General features: G+C 38.4%; 1 protein-coding gene across 1 annotated transcript; it reads right to left on the bottom strand.

Annotated features, from left to right (window-relative positions):
- Positions 1-411: 411 nt before the first annotated feature.
- LOC139354656 (uncharacterized) lies at positions 412-930 on the bottom strand. Its single transcript, XM_070998901.1, has one exon. The coding sequence runs from the start codon at positions 928-930 to the stop codon at positions 412-414; it is 519 nt and encodes a 172-aa protein (XP_070855002.1).
- Positions 931-19,190: the final 18,260 nt, after the last annotated feature.

Raw genomic sequence — 19,190 nt, 5'->3', positions numbered from 1 at the left:
TATAATCCCAACACAAACGCTACTTCCCGTTCTTCTTCTCTACAAGCACCACTGGCGAAGCAAACTCGAATGTACTAGGCTTTATTATCCCTTCCTCTAGCCATTCTTGAACCTGGTCATCGACAATTTTCTGATCGCAATAAGCTAAGGCTTGTAATTATCGATCAATGACTCCACTTCAGAAGCGTCAAACTTCATATCATCATCAGGTATGACATGAAACTCGACCGACGTCTCGATTCCATCGATTACAACCTTTGTTACGAAGCTTCCGAATGTTAGGACCTGACTTTCACTGATACCTGTCAAAACTCTCTGATTTCAATTCCAAGCTCGAAGAAAAGGACTCACGCGATGGTTGTGAAACGACTTCGTCCTGAACGACATTGGTTACTCTCTCTGTTTTGACCTTTACATCTGCTTTACACTGCGCTGCTCGGTGTCCTGGAAACATTTGGAACATTTCTCCTTCACGGGACAGTCTTTCTTCATGTGCGACGAATTCCCGCACCGAAAACATTTTTTAACTGATCCAGCTACTGCATCTCGTTTTGTGTCGTGCACAGCCTTGTTACCCTGTAAGTCATACTTGTTTACTGGTTTTGATGATCCACGTGATTTTTGATACGCGTCGATTTGTTGCTTTAGAACCTTGAGGTTTTTGGCCTGGTACAGCATTGCTTTATTTGATCTAGCATATGGGATGCCCTTAACGAAATACTCGATCAAACTTTCTTCCTCCAAACAAATGGGCTTTGCAAATTCCATAAGTGCATAAGGGAACTCGTGCAAGGATTCACCCTTATGCTGCTGTCGTTTTCCCAACCTGCGATGAACTTCTGCTGAGGATAACTTGATTCCAAACTCCTCCATCAAAGCCGATTTCAAACTTGCCCAGTCTTTGATATTCCTCTGGCTACGCACAAACATCTTTGCTGCTCCACTAAGCAACTGTTTTGCATACACAAACAACTGTAAAGGGTTCCACTCAACTGTAGCTGCACAATCTTCCAACTCTCCTATCCATTGGTTTATATCTGGGGAACTCGACCCAGAAAACTGCGAAACACTGCCCTCTACATCTTTCAACGTGAACCATGATCTAACCTGCCTTTCATTTCCTAGTCCTTGATGCCAACCTACTGCGGTTGGCCGATTTATAGTAGTTTCTGCGGACTTTACTGATAGACCATATTCACCACTATCCTCCGTTTCCGACTCACCATCGTTATTTAGAACAGGGTAACAACCTCTCTTTCAATTCTGCTTTCAATCCAGTCGTACCCAATTGCAACTCCGACAACTTCCGACGCAACTCTTCCACGCGCAATGCCAAGATCTCGTTTCTCTCAATTCCATCCTGTAGATTATTAAAATTAAACAATGTTTCTTAAATTTAGTATCATAAGCAAATTGTAAATAGATTAACCACCCTGTAACTGAAGTAAACTTTCCGGCAACACTTCGCAAAAGTTCAGCCACCCGCTCAATGATGACGCTTTTGGTCGTCGTCGTATTTCCTTGTAGCGTCACACATACAATGAAGACTTCCAAACTCAACTGGAACTTTCTGGATGCTTTCGTCTGCTGCCAAGATCTGTGCACCAGCCTTCCGCTTGCACAATCCTGCACGCATGTTCCGATGACCACACCTGATCCAATGTCTTGCTCGCTGTATCTCCACTGCTTCCAGCCCGTATCTGCTGCTTCTCCTAGATCTCCAGCCATGATCCGCTGCCTCTTAGTCCATTCCGCACTTCGTCCGCTAGCTCTCCAAGTTCTTGCCTTTGCAAAAGCCACCAACTGTGTCTGTGGGTGGTATCGAGTATAACTTTGGAATATCGAGTATAACTTTGGAATATCGAGTATTTCTTAGGAATATCGAGTACAGAAAGGGAAAGATGGTCCTTGTCTCTCCACTACCACATCCCACAGATATATTCGAAATTCGAAATGGCCTATTTCGATCATGTTGTCTCGCTTGCACTTACATACGTTTCTGTGGATTTTTTGACACTTGAGTTTTATCGTGAAGCCGGTCAGACGTACATTTTCAGTGTTTCCCAAAGTGCGCAGAACAAGGAAAAGGTGAGTTAACTTCATATATGTATAATGTGTATATGTCTAAAGTGATATAATAACATAGTAACATAATAAGCGGAAAAAACTAAAATCGTGTGCGATTTTCTTAGTGGCTATTTTTATATAACTTCCCTACGACAACAAAAACACGTGCAACTATGTATGTACATACATACGTATGCGTAAGCGTGTGTATGTGTAGGGGCTTTTTCAGCGTGAAAACAAAATTAATAAGTATGTACATCTAACAATAAACATAATTGCATTTAAACAAAAACATAAATGAGCTTAAATTTATGTTTAGATGTATGTACAATGCCTGTTAATTATTTTTTCAACGCCGCCCTGCAAAGTCGCTTCTCATGTACATACATATGTATGTATAGACAGATGCACGCGATTTTCATTGCTTTTCAGAAAATGTTGCTTATTCTTGAAAGTCTTTCACAAATTTTCTGTTATTACACAATTAATTAAGGTTTCAAATTTTAGAGAACACTTTTAAGCTTATGTGGTGGATGCCGAATTGGAATCTTATACGATTGTATAAAAACTATAATTATAAGTTTATCACAATTAAGAAATTTTAGTAAATAAGTATACATTAGTAAAAAAAATGACCCAATGTAAATATCTAAAATAATGTGTACTGTAAATATTTTGTACAAACTGTAAATAGGTAAGAAATCGTATTTGAAAATCAAATAAAAGAAATAATAAAAAAATTTGGTAAATTATTTTTTTTATTTAAATTTGTCTTTGACATTATAATATCAAATTAACAACAATATCAATTTGGTATTTTTAATATCCAATCTACAACAATGTACATTTAAAATTATAACATCAAATCTAGAACAATATCAAATTTACAATAAAAAAATCTTAAAAAAATTTATACCGCTTAATGTAAAAATGATATTACCGAAATATCGTTTTTACCATTTCGAACATATCAAATTGATATGTGCCGTATCAAGGCCGAATCGATACTGGATTTCATCAATTTTACCGTCATATCATATCAATTTTTTTTCTGTGTAGTTTATAAACTGTAGAATCAAAATATCTTTAAATAAGTTTAAAGACTAAAAATTACTTTGCCAAAAAAATTCTATTCCATACAGAAAAAAAACCGAGCCAGGATCAATTTGATATGCGCATGGTAAATTTGTGTTTTTTAGACACATATCATTTTTACCATCAAATAATGTCAAATTGATACCAAAAAATGTCAAATTGTCGATTTCTCTCTTTTCGGAAATTTCTTGACATCGAAAAAGAGAGGATGTAGCAATATGGCGACATCAATCACGTGAGTGGAAGCGAAAAGGATATATTCGAAATTCGAATTGGGCTAATTCGAACATGCTGTCTCGCTTGCACTAGGATGCGTTTTAGTGGATTTTTTGCCACTTGAATTTTATTTTGATGCAGGTCGGACGTGCATGGTCAGTGTAGTGTTTCTCCAAGTTGAAAAAAACAGGTAAGTAAACTTCATATATAATGTGTATACGTATAAAGTGTTATAAGAACATAGTAAGTGGAAAAAAATTAAATCGTGTGCGGTTTTCTGAGTGGCTTTTATTATACGACTGCCCTACGACAAGAAAAACACGTGCAACTATGTGTGTACATACATACATACGTACGTATGTAAGCGTGCGTATCTGTAGAGGCTGCGCCGGCGTGAAAACAAATTTAATAAGTAACATAACATAATTGCATTTAAAAATTAATTTTTATTTCTACGCCGTCCTGCAAAGTCGCTTCTCATACACACTTATGTATGTATGGACAGATGCACGTACTTTTCATTGCCGTAAGAATGAATGTGCGTGTGAGAAACTAAAAATGCTAAATCAAGACACACATTGTCATACGCACATAGTTACGCTTGCACATACATATGTATGTATGGACAGATGCACGTGCTTGTCATTGTCGTAAGAATGTGCGTGTGGGTAGTTTAAAAAAATGCATAAGTGAAATTTATATATCGAGAGTTTATTTAATTTCACTTGTGCATTTTTTTGCTTTTTTTTCTACTACAATGTACATTTGAAATTACAATATCAAATTTACAATAATATCAAATTTACAACAAAAACATTTCAAAAAATTGATACGCTATAATGTAAAAATGATATTACCGAAATATCGTTTTTACAATTTCGAACATATCAAATTGATATGTGCCGTATCTAGGCCGAATTGATACTGGATTTCATCAAATTGACCATCATATCATATCAATTTTTTTTTCTGTGCAAGCCAATTTCATGACGAATATTATAGCCTTTATTTTCGTAAATAGGGCTAGATTATGTCGCAGCCTTTCGGCAACATTTGATCTTTCCGCAGAACGTACATTCCTCAACGTCTCCGCCAAATCTCGTTAATCCGCAAGCAACTACTTATTCGTCAAACCCAAACTTGAATCTTCCGATCCCGCACGGTCGTCTGGAACACGGTTACGCAACTACGGCAACTACTTCCGGAACTTACTCACAGTCACACTTTGGTTTTAACCAATACAGTACAGATTCACAGCATCGACCGATGTACGAGTATAACGAAAATCCGTATAACTCGAATACGCCGAATTACTTATACAGTCACGGCCCAACGGGTTCTGTAAACAGTAATAGTTCTTAAGGTAATATTACTGAAATCGTATCGCTCCTCACGGAATTTAACCCATCATCAGCAAAATCTTTAGATTCGCAACAATTCGTCAGACGCGTTAACTTCAGCAAAAGATGCTAGGTGCAGCTCGTTACTAGGTCGACCAGCGGAAGAAGTTCTTCAAACATGGCCGGACTTAAAATCAAAGTTCCTTAATGATTTTCCATGTTTTAGCAATGCCGAAGACGTTCACCTTAAAATGTCTTAAATACGTAGAGATCCCCATAAGCCACCACAGGACCATTTCTATAAAATGCTTGCAATCGGTAAATAGGGTGAATTAAGCGATTCAGCAATTTCGACACACATCATCGACGAGATTAATGATTACGATCTTAAAAAAAAGATGTCCAATAATTATGCCACTTGAAATAATCTTTAAAGATATGTTCTTGCCTATTCTGCGCATAACTTAATACAGCACAACCCTTTTATATGTCCGGAAAACGTGATCCCACCGCTCAAAAACAGTACGTACAAACGAAGAAAATTGTTATAATTGCCAAAAGGTTGGGCATTATTCCTCAGCGTAGGTCTCGCTGCAGTTACTGCAATCGTACCACACACGAATCAGCCAATTGTCCCGAAAAGCGAAAAGCAGAACCAAACATTTATAAAATCGATTCTAATAGACAGTCAGACATTTGCAAGATTTCATCTGTCATAGTAAATGATACAAAAGCCCTTGTAGATCCTGGAAGTACACGTACGTTAATTCAAAAGTTATTTGCGAAAAATGTAGGCGTCTCACAATGTTGTGCTGTCACTCTAAACGGTTTTGGTGGCGGATACTTTTTTGTCTTATCTTAATTGAAGAAATTGTTTATGAATCTGAAATGCTAGACATTAGCGAAAATGTCCTTTTGGGAAAAGATATCCTGTGCCGCGAAGATAATAAATTTATTATTCAGGGAACTGAATGCTTCGTTAAGAAAATTTGAAAAATCGCAATCACAGAAGACAGCGAAGTGGTAGATAACGAAGTTCTAAAACAAGTCTTATCAGAGAATTCGTCTTGTTTGCGGATACTACCAATGAACTGGGTAAATGATCACTTACTAAAATGGAAATCAGTTCTGTATTACATCAAACCATACCGTACTCCGTTCGCACTTAGGCCCATCATCGCCAATATAATTTTCGATTTGCTTAAATGCGATATTATTCGTCCCTCGAATTCGGGAATTTTCGCCGTCAATAAAAAGAATGGAGAACATTGCCTTTGTGTGGATTACCGCCGACTTAACAGTATCACGCTGAAAATCCCATTTCCTAATCCAAATTTGGAAGAACAGTTTGCCCGATTTGCAAGCCACGCATATTTTACGCAATTAGATTTACGCATGGGTTACCATCAAATCGAGGTAAGCCAATCATCGAAACCGTACAATGCATTCGTTACTTCTGATGGCCACTACAGAATGCATTTTGGTCTTGTCAATGATGCAGCTGTTTTTCAAGCCGTAATGAATAAAATTGTCAAATGTATGGAACCAAGTGAAGTACAGTAGTAGGGAAACGCGGATTCTGGGACAATTAGCATATTAATGGCCCCCGCCCCCCCTCCCCCCTCATTAACGTATGCGGGTTCTGGGACAATTAGCATAATCCAATAAATTAACTGATTTTAATGGGCTTTGAAGTCATAAAAACGTCACGATCATGTCTATAAAGAGTAAAATTAATTGACCCATCGCCCCCACATCCCCATGTGACAATATTGATCATGTATCCTTCCCCTCATTATGTGCAATTAATAGTCAGGTGAGAAAGGTGCACGTGAGAAAGGTCGCACAACCATAGTATCCAAAGGTTGTTATCTTAGAGGAACATATCCGATCATGTTGGGGAAAGGTGTGATCACGTACCCTTTTGCCTCATTATCACAGGTGTTGCTGTGCACGTGTGAAAGGTCGCACACCCAAAGTATTCAAAGATGGTTATCTTAGAGGAACATGTCCGATCATGTTGGGGAATAATGTTTCCTATGATTGTAAAACTAATTTAGAAATCAAAAGAACCCCAATAAAATAAATCTCACAAGTTAATGATTCTCAGATGTGGAATATTTTCAAATACACATTTTTGTTTCCGCCCCAGAACGTTTAACTGGTAAATTGTCTAAGATTCTCTCCTTTCCACAAATGGGTCATAAACATGTCATAAAAGGGATTCAAGCAAGAGCTACCCGAACATGCGCACCTGTCAATTACCTGACCGCAATAAAAGGGACACATGCACAACCCAGAAGGCGCACGCTCATTGACAAGATCATGGGCCTCACGCCAACGACCTCATACGACCTCATACGACGTTCCCATAATAGGGGTTGAAATCACGACCGCGCAACAACTCGCAAGTAGCCGACATATCTCAGTCAAGGAAATATTTTCCATTCTCCGCACCTGTAATTTTAACTCGAAATAAAAAGTCAGAAGTTTATTTTGTAGCATAATAATACATTTATTCATTTATTTTGGTATTGCGAACATGTTTTATTATGTTATTTAATCATTTTCATTCTTTTTTCTAGATTATAGTATATATTCATAATGTTGAGTGCTTCCTTTTTGTAATCAGAAATTCGATGGCATACACAAGTATCAACTCCCTCAGAGGCTGCATCATTGCTCCACACGCAGGTGTTCATATGATTTCCATGAATTGATGTTTTCATGTTACCTCGTTCACATTCAAAGAGTTTGGATTGTATGAACTGGAGCCGTACATAGTGTGCATTAAACAGAATTCCGTCAAATACATTCAGCAAGTTATTTATTTTAACTGAATGCATGTTGTCTATCTAAGTCAACAATCTCGTCTTACCCTTTTAAATATGCTTACACAATTTATAAGAAAATTTTATACAGGTTTTCATCTTCTTCTTTTACCCAAAAATATGCATTCTCGAAATTCAACAAATGAAAATCTTTGATTTTTCCTCTTCATTTACTTAAAAATGTGATTCTCGAAATTCAACAAATGAAAATGTTTGTTTTTTCCCAAACTCGAAATGATTTTTTCCAAACTGTCCCCTATTGGCTACCTGAGTATGATGGTCTGTATAAAAAATGACCTTTCCTTTCTCACCTGCAGCAAAGTATGTGCGACCTCTTCTAACCAACACTCTCCTTAATTCTATGATTCTGTGTCTCCTTTATCGATTTGATGGTGTCCTATTGGTTACACATGTATCAAATATTTTTCAAAATCAATACTTCTCATCTCTTCTAACCAATGAATAGTCGATATAACCTACTAAAATTACCTTAGTTTTTGAATTTAAAAAAATCTTAAGTATGCACCTCTCATGTTCAATATTATCGTACACGCCCACTTCAAACACTATAAATGATCGAGGACAATAGTTAGTCTACCAAAAATAGTCTTGAAGTGGGATACTCTGCTACGTCAAACACAACTTGAGTAAAAGACAATGTACATTTAAAATTATAACATCAAATCTAGAACAATATCAAATTTACAATAAAAAAATCTTAAAAAAATTTATACCGCTTAATGTAAAAATGATATTACCGAAATATCGTTTTTACCATTTCGAACATATCAAATTGATATGTGCCGTATCAAGGCCGAATCGATACTGGATTTCATCAATTTGACCGTCATATCATATCAATTTTTTTTCTGTGTAGTTTATAAACTGTAGAATCAAAATATCTTTAAATAAGTTTAAAGACTAAAAATTACTTTGCCAAAAAAATTCTATTCCATACAGAAAAAAAACCGAGCCAGGATCAATTTGATATGCGCATGGTAAATTTGTGTTTTTTAGACACATATCATTTTTACCATCAAATAATGTCAAATTGATACCAAAAAATGTCAAATTGTCGATTTCTCTCTTTTCGGAAATTTCTTGACATCGAAAAAGAGAGGATGTAGCAATATGGCGACATCAATCACGTGAGTGGAAGCGAAAAGGATATATTCGAAATTCGAATTGGGCTAATTCGAACATGCTGTCTCGCTTGCACTAGGATGCGTTTTAGTGGATTTTTTGCCACTTGAATTTTATTTTGATGCAGGTCGGACGTGCATGGTCAGTGTAGTGTTTCTCCAAGTTGAAAAAAACAGGTAAGTAAACTTCATATATAATGTGTATACGTATAAAGTGTTATAAGAACATAGTAAGTGGAAAAAAATTAAATCGTGTGCGGTTTTCTGAGTGGCTTTTATTATACGACTGCCCTACGACAAGAAAAACACGTGCAACTATGTGTGTACATACATACATACGTACGTATGTAAGCGTGCGTATCTGTAGAGGCTGCGCCGGCGTGAAAACAAATTTAATAAGTAACATAACATAATTGCATTTAAAAATTAATTTTTATTTCTACGCCGTCCTGCAAAGTCGCTTCTCATACACACTTATGTATGTATGGACAGATGCACGTACTTTTCATTGCCGTAAGAATGAATGTGCGTGTGAGAAACTAAAAATGCTAAATCAAGACACACATTGTCATACGCACATAGTTACGCTTGCACATACATATGTATGTATGGACAGATGCACGTGCTTGTCATTGTCGTAAGAATGTGCGTGTGGGTAGTTTAAAAAAATGCATAAGTGAAATTTATATATCGAGAGTTTATTTAATTTCACTTGTGCATTTTTTTGCTTTTTTTTCTACTACAATGTACATTTGAAATTACAATATCAAATTTACAATAATATCAAATTTACAACAAAAACATTTCAAAAAATTGATACGCTATAATGTAAAAATGATATTACCGAAATATCGTTTTTACAATTTCGAACATATCAAATTGATATGTGCCGTATCTAGGCCGAATTGATACTGGATTTCATCAAATTGACCATCATATCATATCAATTTTTTTTTCTGTGCAAGCCAATTTCATGACGAATATTATAGCCTTTATTTTCGTAAATAGGGCTAGATTATGTCGCAGCCTTTCGGCAACATTTGATCTTTCCGCAGAACGTACATTCCTCAACGTCTCCGCCAAATCTCGTTAATCCGCAAGCAACTACTTATTCGTCAAACCCAAACTTGAATCTTCCGATCCCGCACGGTCGTCTGGAACACGGTTACGCAACTACGGCAACTACTTCCGGAACTTACTCACAGTCACACTTTGGTTTTAACCAATACAGTACAGATTCACAGCATCGACCGATGTACGAGTATAACGAAAATCCGTATAACTCGAATACGCCGAATTACTTATACAGTCACGGCCCAACGGGTTCTGTAAACAGTAATAGTTCTTAAGGTAATATTACTGAAATCGTATCGCTCCTCACGGAATTTAACCCATCATCAGCAAAATCTTTAGATTCGCAACAATTCGTCAGACGCGTTAACTTCAGCAAAAGATGCTAGGTGCAGCTCGTTACTAGGTCGACCAGCGGAAGAAGTTCTTCAAACATGGCCGGACTTAAAATCAAAGTTCCTTAATGATTTTCCATGTTTTAGCAATGCCGAAGACGTTCACCTTAAAATGTCTTAAATACGTAGAGATCCCCATAAGCCACCACAGGACCATTTCTATAAAATGCTTGCAATCGGTAAATAGGGTGAATTAAGCGATTCAGCAATTTCGACACACATCATCGACGAGATTAATGATTACGATCTTAAAAAAAAGATGTCCAATAATTATGCCACTTGAAATAATCTTTAAAGATATGTTCTTGCCTATTCTGCGCATAACTTAATACAGCACAACCCTTTTATATGTCCGGAAAACGTGATCCCACCGCTCAAAAACAGTACGTACAAACGAAGAAAATTGTTATAATTGCCAAAAGGTTGGGCATTATTCCTCAGCGTAGGTCTCGCTGCAGTTACTGCAATCGTACCACACACGAATCAGCCAATTGTCCCGAAAAGCGAAAAGCAGAACCAAACATTTATAAAATCGATTCTAATAGACAGTCAGACATTTGCAAGATTTCATCTGTCATAGTAAATGATACAAAAGCCCTTGTAGATCCTGGAAGTACACGTACGTTAATTCAAAAGTTATTTGCGAAAAATGTAGGCGTCTCACAATGTTGTGCTGTCACTCTAAACGGTTTTGGTGGCGGATACTTTTTTGTCTTATCTTAATTGAAGAAATTGTTTATGAATCTGAAATGCTAGACATTAGCGAAAATGTCCTTTTGGGAAAAGATATCCTGTGCCGCGAAGATAATAAATTTATTATTCAGGGAACTGAATGCTTCGTTAAGAAAATTTGAAAAATCGCAATCACAGAAGACAGCGAAGTGGTAGATAACGAAGTTCTAAAACAAGTCTTATCAGAGAATTCGTCTTGTTTGCGGATACTACCAATGAACTGGGTAAATGATCACTTACTAAAATGGAAATCAGTTCTGTGTTACATCAAACCATACCGTACTCCGTTCGCACTTAGGCCCATCATCGCCAATATAATTTTCGATTTGCTTAAATGCGATATTATTCGTCCCTCGAATTCGGGAATTTTCGCCGTCAATAAAAAGAATGGAGAACATTGCCTTTGTGTGGATTACCGCCGACTTAACAGTATCACGCTGAAAATCCCATTTCCTAATCCAAATTTGGAAGAACAGTTTGCCCGATTTGCAAGCCACGCATATTTTACGCAATTAGATTTACGCATGGGTTACCATCAAATCGAGGTAAGCCAATCATCGAAACCGTACAATGCATTCGTTACTTCTGATGGCCACTACAGAATGCATTTTGGTCTTGTCAATGATGCAGCTGTTTTTCAAGCCGTAATGAATAAAATTGTCAAATGTATGGAACCAAGTGAAGTACAGTAGTAGGGAAACGCGGATTCTGGGACAATTAGCATATTAATGGCCCCCGCCCCCCCTCCCCCCTCATTAACGTATGCGGGTTCTGGGACAATTAGCATAATCCAATAAATTAACTGATTTTAATGGGCTTTGAAGTCATAAAAATGTCACGATCATGTCTATAAAGAGTAAAATTAATTGACCCATCGCCCCCACATCCCCATGTGACAATATTGATCATGTATCCTTCCCCTCATTATGTGCAATTAATAGTCAGGTGAGAAAGGTGCACGTGAGAAAGGTCGCACAACCATAGTATCCAAAGGTTGTTATCTTAGAGGAACATATCCGATCATGTTGGGGAAAGGTGTGATCACGTACCCTTTTGCCTCATTATCACAGGTGTTGCTGTGCACGTGTGAAAGGTCGCACACCCAAAGTATTCAAAGATGGTTATCTTAGAGGAACATGTCCGATCATGTTGGGGAATAATGTTTCCTATGATTGTAAAACTAATTTAGAAATCAAAAGAACCCCAATAAAATAAATCTCACAAGTTAATGATTCTCAGATGTGGAATATTTTCAAATACACATTTTTGTTTCCGCCCCAGAACGTTTAACTGGTAAATTGTCTAAGATTCTCTCCTTTCCACAAATGGGTCATAAACATGTCATAAAAGGGATTCAAGCAAGAGCTACCCGAACATGCGCACCTGTCAATTACCTGACCGCAATAAAAGGGACACATGCACAACCCAGAAGGCGCACGCTCATTGACAAGATCATGGGCCTCACGCCAACGACCTCATACGACCTCATACGACGTTCCCATAATAGGGGTTGAAATCACGACCGCGCAACAACTCGCAAGTAGCCGACATATCTCAGTCAAGGAAATATTTTCCATTCTCCGCACCTGTAATTTTAACTCGAAATAAAAAGTCAGAAGTTTATTTTGTAGCATAATAATACATTTATTCATTTATTTTGGTATTGCGAACATGTTTTATTATGTTATTTAATCATTTTCATTCTTTTTTCTAGATTATAGTATATATTCATAATGTTGAGTGCTTCCTTTTTGTAATCAGAAATTCGATGGCATACACAAGTATCAACTCCCTCAGAGGCTGCATCATTGCTCCACACGCAGGTGTTCATATGATTTCCATGAATTGATGTTTTCATGTTACCTCGTTCACATTCAAAGAGTTTGGATTGTATGAACTGGAGCCGTACATAGTGTGCATTAAACAGAATTCCGTCAAATACATTCAGCAAGTTATTTATTTTAACTGAATGCATGTTGTCTATCTAAGTCAACAATCTCGTCTTACCCTTTTAAATATGCTTACACAATTTATAAGAAAATTTTATACAGGTTTTCATCTTCTTCTTTTACCCAAAAATATGCATTCTCGAAATTCAACAAATGAAAATCTTTGATTTTTCCTCTTCATTTACTTAAAAATGTGATTCTCGAAATTCAACAAATGAAAATGTTTGTTTTTTCCCAAACTCGAAATGATTTTTTCCAAACTGTCCCCTATTGGCTACCTGAGTATGATGGTCTGTATAAAAAATGACCTTTCCTTTCTCACCTGCAGCAAAGTATGTGCGACCTCTTCTAACCAACACTCTCCTTAATTCTATGATTCTGTGTCTCCTTTATCGATTTGATGGTGTCCTATTGGTTACACATGTATCAAATATTTTTCAAAATCAATACTTCTCATCTCTTCTAACCAATGAATAGTCGATATAACCTACTAAAATTACCTTAGTTTTTGAATTTAAAAAAATCTTAAGTATGCACCTCTCATGTTCAATATTATCGTACACGCCCACTTCAAACACTATAAATGATCGAGGACAATAGTTAGTCTACCAAAAATAGTCTTGAAGTGGGATACTCTGCTACGTCAAACACAACTTGAGTAAAAGTGAAAAAAGTGATCGTGAAAAAAGAATTTTACCAAAACGAATAAAATAAAAATGAATAACCAAAATCAGTTTTGTCATTCCTGCAAGTGTTTCTTGCTAAAGAATAAGTGGGCAAATCATGTCCGTTCGGAGTTGCATAAGCGAAATGCAATTCAACCCCTTGACGGAAGAGTCAAAAAAATTTCTGAGGGATTCAAGGGCAGAATACTACATTACATGTATGTAAACGATGGATCGGATTTGATCTTACCAGAGAGTTTCTTGAGTGAAGCTGGATTGTCCCTGCTACCTCATCTCAGCATTCTGTTAGAAAGTTATACTTCAGCAGAAGTAAACTTTGAACTGTTTGCAGAGTATATACTTTTTAAAGATGAATCTGAAGAAATTGAAATGAAAAGTTTTAAAAGTAAAATGACGATCATGAATAAAGATTCTGACTTAAAAAATATCTTCCATGAATATACCATGGAAATAATTTCAAAAACACAAGAATTTCAAGAGAGAGATAGTGGATGGTCTCTTATAAAATTGATTCGCTTGGAAATGAATGTGAATCATTATACACCGATGGCTGGTTCATCTTTCATACCACTACCTCGTTTCCTTTTAACGAAAAAAGCAATAGTTAACGTTTGTAACGAAAATGATCATTATTGTTTTAAATGGGCTTTGATTTCTGCCTTAAAAATTGTTAACAGGCCGCAAAGATGTTCGGCATATAATATTGATATATCGCTGGAGATAATTCGTATAAGTGATGAAAAAATATTGGATTTCACAGGGTTGACTTTCCCCCTTGAAATAAAATGTATAAACAATTTTTTAAAGAAGAATACTCATATGAGTTTAAACGTATTCGGATATAATGAAGAGACGAGGGAAATAATTGGACCGCTTTTTCAATCGGAAGTGGAAAAGCCTCTTCATATCAATATGATGTTTTTGGAAGAAGGTGGAAATGGACATTACATGTACATTAAAAATATTTCAAGGTAAATTCTTTTATACATTTTTATCTCTTTTAAGCAATTAACTAATTTGTATATATTTCTCTTTCAAAGACTAATGACTGCTCAAAGAGGAAATCAGAGGAGGGCGCAATTTTTCTGCAATGTGTGTTTGAATTTTTCCGGAACCCAGGAAGCTGCATTAAAACACAAGACGCTCTGCAGTAGGAAGGTTTCAAAGATGCCGCACCCCCGGAACAACACACTGGAATTAACCCAAGTTCAACATCAGCTTTGTGGGGGCCAGTCGTAAATGGAAATAAAAACTTTTGAGAGAAATTAGAGTAAAGTCATTTTGCATGTAAATTCGCATATGTCTAACAGCTAAACGTAGAGTATAGCAGAGAGCAACGAATATCGTCTAGCTGACCCGCTTACACGTATAGTCTGTCAGCATAGCAGCCTCTCTTTCTCGCGCGCACCGAAAACGTGTGAAGGCGGAAAGGAGAACAGAATCTGGAAAGATCCCGTTAGGTGTGCTTAGCAACGCCGCAGCGTACAGCCAGCTTCTCGCGTCAAGAGTTCTCGTTCACTTCGTTTAAAACTTTGAATGAAAACGGACGCAAGGCTGCTGCCGTAAGTAGAATACAAACGGAAAATTACAACCCACGCGGTTCGAATTCTGTCTAAGTGTGTGTGCACCAGCCAAGTCTAAGCTAACAGGAGGATCATATATAATTTTACACCCAACTACTGGTAAATAAGAACGCACAAATTTAACCGCACAGGCAGGCTATTAAGTGGCGTGTATTTCTATGTATTTTTTTTTTGTAATAGGAAAGGAGAAGAGGTTCTGTCGAAGCCGGCCGGCAACATCAGCGCCAGCGCGGCGTGATTACACCGTTTTTAATTTCGCAACCGGTCGGCCAAGACGAGACTTTTTTTTGGGTGTCAGTTCAAGTCAACCTGCCACGGCGGGGTTGCCACCTGCGGACACGTGTCGCGCTAGGTGCCCCCTGCGATCAGCAAAGGCGCGAACATTCTGGAAGGTGACCTAGGCTACAGATTGCCGCGAACGGCGTAAATCTCTGGCCCGGCATCCCACCAACCGCATGCCACGTGCGGCCTTGTAGGAACCGCCCTAATCGAAGGAAGTCTACCTGAGTGACCACTGTGGCTAGTGCATAACCTCACCCACACGCGCCACGCGCGGCATCCACCGCCCCAGCTCTGGCTAAGCCATAGAGCGACATTTTGGAGGGTTATGGTACCAGTACAGCAGTCATTTTTGGACCACTGATCGAAGCCGTGGTCATACTTGGATGAGGAAGTGAACGGATACCGGATGTGACTTTTGCTGCTACACCCACATCGCCTCACCAACACGCGCCACGCGCGGCAAAGGAAGTCTCAGCTCTGACTAGTCCAGTGAGCAGTATCTCGGAAGGCGTGTTGTAAGCGCAGCAGACCCGGCACTTCGCCCGTATTCGCCACGTGCGGCTTGCCGATGGGAATAGCCTCGCCATAGGCGAATGTATTCGAAGGAGAGCAACAGACCCGGCACTTCGCCCGTATTCGCCACGTGCGGCTTGCCGATGGGAAGAGCCTCGCCATAGGCGAATGAATTTGGAGGAAAGCATCGATTGATCAGACCCGCTGTCTGGCATGCGAAGACGCAGATCCCTTCGTATGTAGTGAGCTGTCGGAGGCGCTAACTTTTGTGTAGTTTAACTTTCGATCTATGTAGAGTAATTTTTCGGTACTAGCTCATGTAGCGTACCTTTGTATTGACTTAGTAGTAATTTTTCTTTGAGTTCTGACAATGACCATCCGTACATTCCACATAACTGATCTTGTCAGAAATTAATATGATAACTTGTCTTAAAAGCATCCTTGCACAGCGTCTTCGATGGGCCCACCGAACCTGCATCGCCGGAGTTTTGCGTAAGTGAAATATTGTTACCACCATATTGATTTTCTGACATTTGACCCATATATAAACGATATTATGATTATGCGTGCCAAAGCAAACGGACGATTATTCGGTCAGATTGAGTCTTGTTATATTTTGAGTTAAATTTGATTTTTAAAGATGAAAGAATTTAAGTTGTATTGAAATCATGATTGTAGTTTCTAATTTTCTTTTGTTAATTGAAGTTGATAGTTCAACAATGGTTGAATAAATTTGTAACACGGAATCGTGATTGATCTTGCTATGCCGCAGCTATATGAAGTAAAAATGTGAATAATGAATAAACATTGAATAAGGGATAACCGCAAACAATTTCACACGAGTTATCATGGTAGGGAGGGTACAGAAAGGGGCGGCAATATCATCGAGCCACCCTAACTCTTAATGTTTCCTGATTCGCTTGTGCCTTCAACGTCCGTCCGCGTGTCTTGAGTCCGTTTACACCCATTATTTTGTTGTTCGATCCTTTTAGATTACCGCTTAGTGCACTTAAAACTTTTTTCGCGTAGTACGGTGCGTGTTATAGAGAAGACTAGGAAGATCCCACGACAATCCGACGAGCTTAGCACCGAGCAATGCTAGAAGTGCACGAACCCGAATCTTCCTATACACTAGGTTATCCATAGCCTAGTGAACGCAGGCCTAAAAACCCTAGCTGTCTACTACATAAAAAAAAAAAAATGGCGCCCAGAACGTGGGGCAAACCAATCAATATTTACGTCCCTAGAAACCGAAACCGCCTAGATTCTAGTTGATTTCTAAGCGCAGGCTACTAGGAGGAGGTTTAACTTCACGTATTGCTTTACCAGTTTTCAATTAAGTCTTTGTTAGAGTCTGCTGAAGTTTAGTTTTCTCTTCTCGGTTTATTCAATGATCACTTGTATCTTGAGGCCGGAACAGCGACGACGATTCGAGAATCTGCGGATCGGGTCGACCACTCAGATCAAGGGGGTCATGTAAACATGTAGAATTGGAGGTTAACGAGAATAAGAAAGTATTTGTGAATATGGATGTCGGTAAACCAGGTCTCTAGGAATTGCGATTGTATTTCGAGTTATTACGGAATAGTCGACCAGAACCAACAGGTTACTTGAGATCTCATTTCAATGAAATTTCTTTAGACTTACTCTTAGATCACGATCGTCTGAGCAATGGAATTGCAAAGTATCGGAGGAACTTCGATCTTTGACCGGTTCAGAACACGTAACTCGGGGAGTAAGCATTCAAAACAATTTTAGCTAGTGTTATTTTATTTTTTTTTTGCCAAGCAATCAAGGAACATTAAAGAGTTTAATTTATATAGCGAGCAGGAACTTATAGTAATATCAATCACGATCCAGTTAATGTTTTACACAACAAACTCAAGAAACTAGTGTTTAGTGAAGATGTCATTGCGTCACAGCAATCTCGATCTACCAGCCGCAATAGGCGGTGAGATTACATCGTGTACGATTTGTACGCAGCCATTGATCGCGAACGATATAACAGCATCTACCCCATGCGGTCATACATTCCACCAACAGTGCATCAGGGATTATATACTTGATTTTCACGGATGTCCGGTGTGTAACAGGGAGTGTACTATACAACAGTTGTCTATGCCGATCAACAACTTGTCAGCAGAGTTGTCAGCTGCTGATAGAAGGACAGGAGAAGCTAACGCTGCTAACGGCAGTATCGCGAGCAATGATGTGAACAGAGGAAGGACAGGTGGAAGAAGAGGAAGAAATACAGGTCAACGCAGAGGCGCTGGACCGCGAACAGGAATGACACTGAGATCAAATCGCAATAACCCAGCGAGTCACCACGAACGTAGTCTGGACACAGACTCGATAATAGATACTTCTAGGGCAGAGAATTTAGAGGAAATAGAGCGAGTAGTACAAACAGCCATGCAGGTGCAACAACTGAACCTCAGACAAGAACTATCTGATTTCATTAGGGCACAGATAGCAAATATGCAGATTGCTAGTTCCGCTCAAACCCCAAGTAGGAGGTTGGATGAAAGGCAGGGTCAATCAGGGGAAGCTCATTCTGCAGGAACAGTTTTTCACGACATTCACCCAAACGCTCAACGCGTCAGCAGGTCAAATTCCGCAGTGCAGCCAGAGAAAGTGCCGAACATCATTCAGAGCTGGCACATCAAGTTTGATGGATCCAAAGACGGGTTACAGACCGAAGAATTCCTGTATCGTGTACAAGCATTAGCTCAGCAAAATTTAAATGGAGATCGTCAGCTTTTGTGTGACCATTTACATTTATTTTTCGTGGGGAAGGCCAGCGAATGGTACTGGAAGTTCCATCGTTCATGCCATCAATTTAATTGGATAGAGTTTTGTAGAGAGTTCAGAAATAAGTTCAAGGAGAGCGACAACGATATGGACATTTGGGAGTTTATAAACAGCAAGCGTCAAGCTGAAAAAGAGTCTTTTGAGGATTACCAATTTCAGGTGGAAAGACTCGTTTCTCGTTTGAGTACTCCGATCTCAGAAGAATCGTTAGTGAGGCTTCTCATACGACATTCAAAGCCATCTCTGCGGTACGAACTTATTCATTTACGTATAGTTACGTTAGCTCAGCTCAGGGAAGAAGTCAGAACTCATGAACAATTTTGTAGACAGATGAAAGCACAAACAATGAAGAGTAGTTTTCATCAACGCGCTTTTGTTTCTCAGATAGAACAAGATTTTGACGACAGCGAATCAGCTGAAGTGGCAGCGATACAACGCAAGCAATTGAAGTGTTGGAACTGCGAAAAGCTAGGTCAT

This window comes from Drosophila suzukii, unplaced genomic scaffold (assembly GCF_043229965.1).
Source record: "Drosophila suzukii unplaced genomic scaffold, CBGP_Dsuzu_IsoJpt1.0 scf_12, whole genome shotgun sequence".
Taxonomy (NCBI): domain Eukaryota; kingdom Metazoa; phylum Arthropoda; class Insecta; order Diptera; family Drosophilidae; genus Drosophila; species Drosophila suzukii.
Note: the sequence above shows the minus strand (reverse complement) of the source record. Positions and strands in the feature narration are given on the sequence as shown.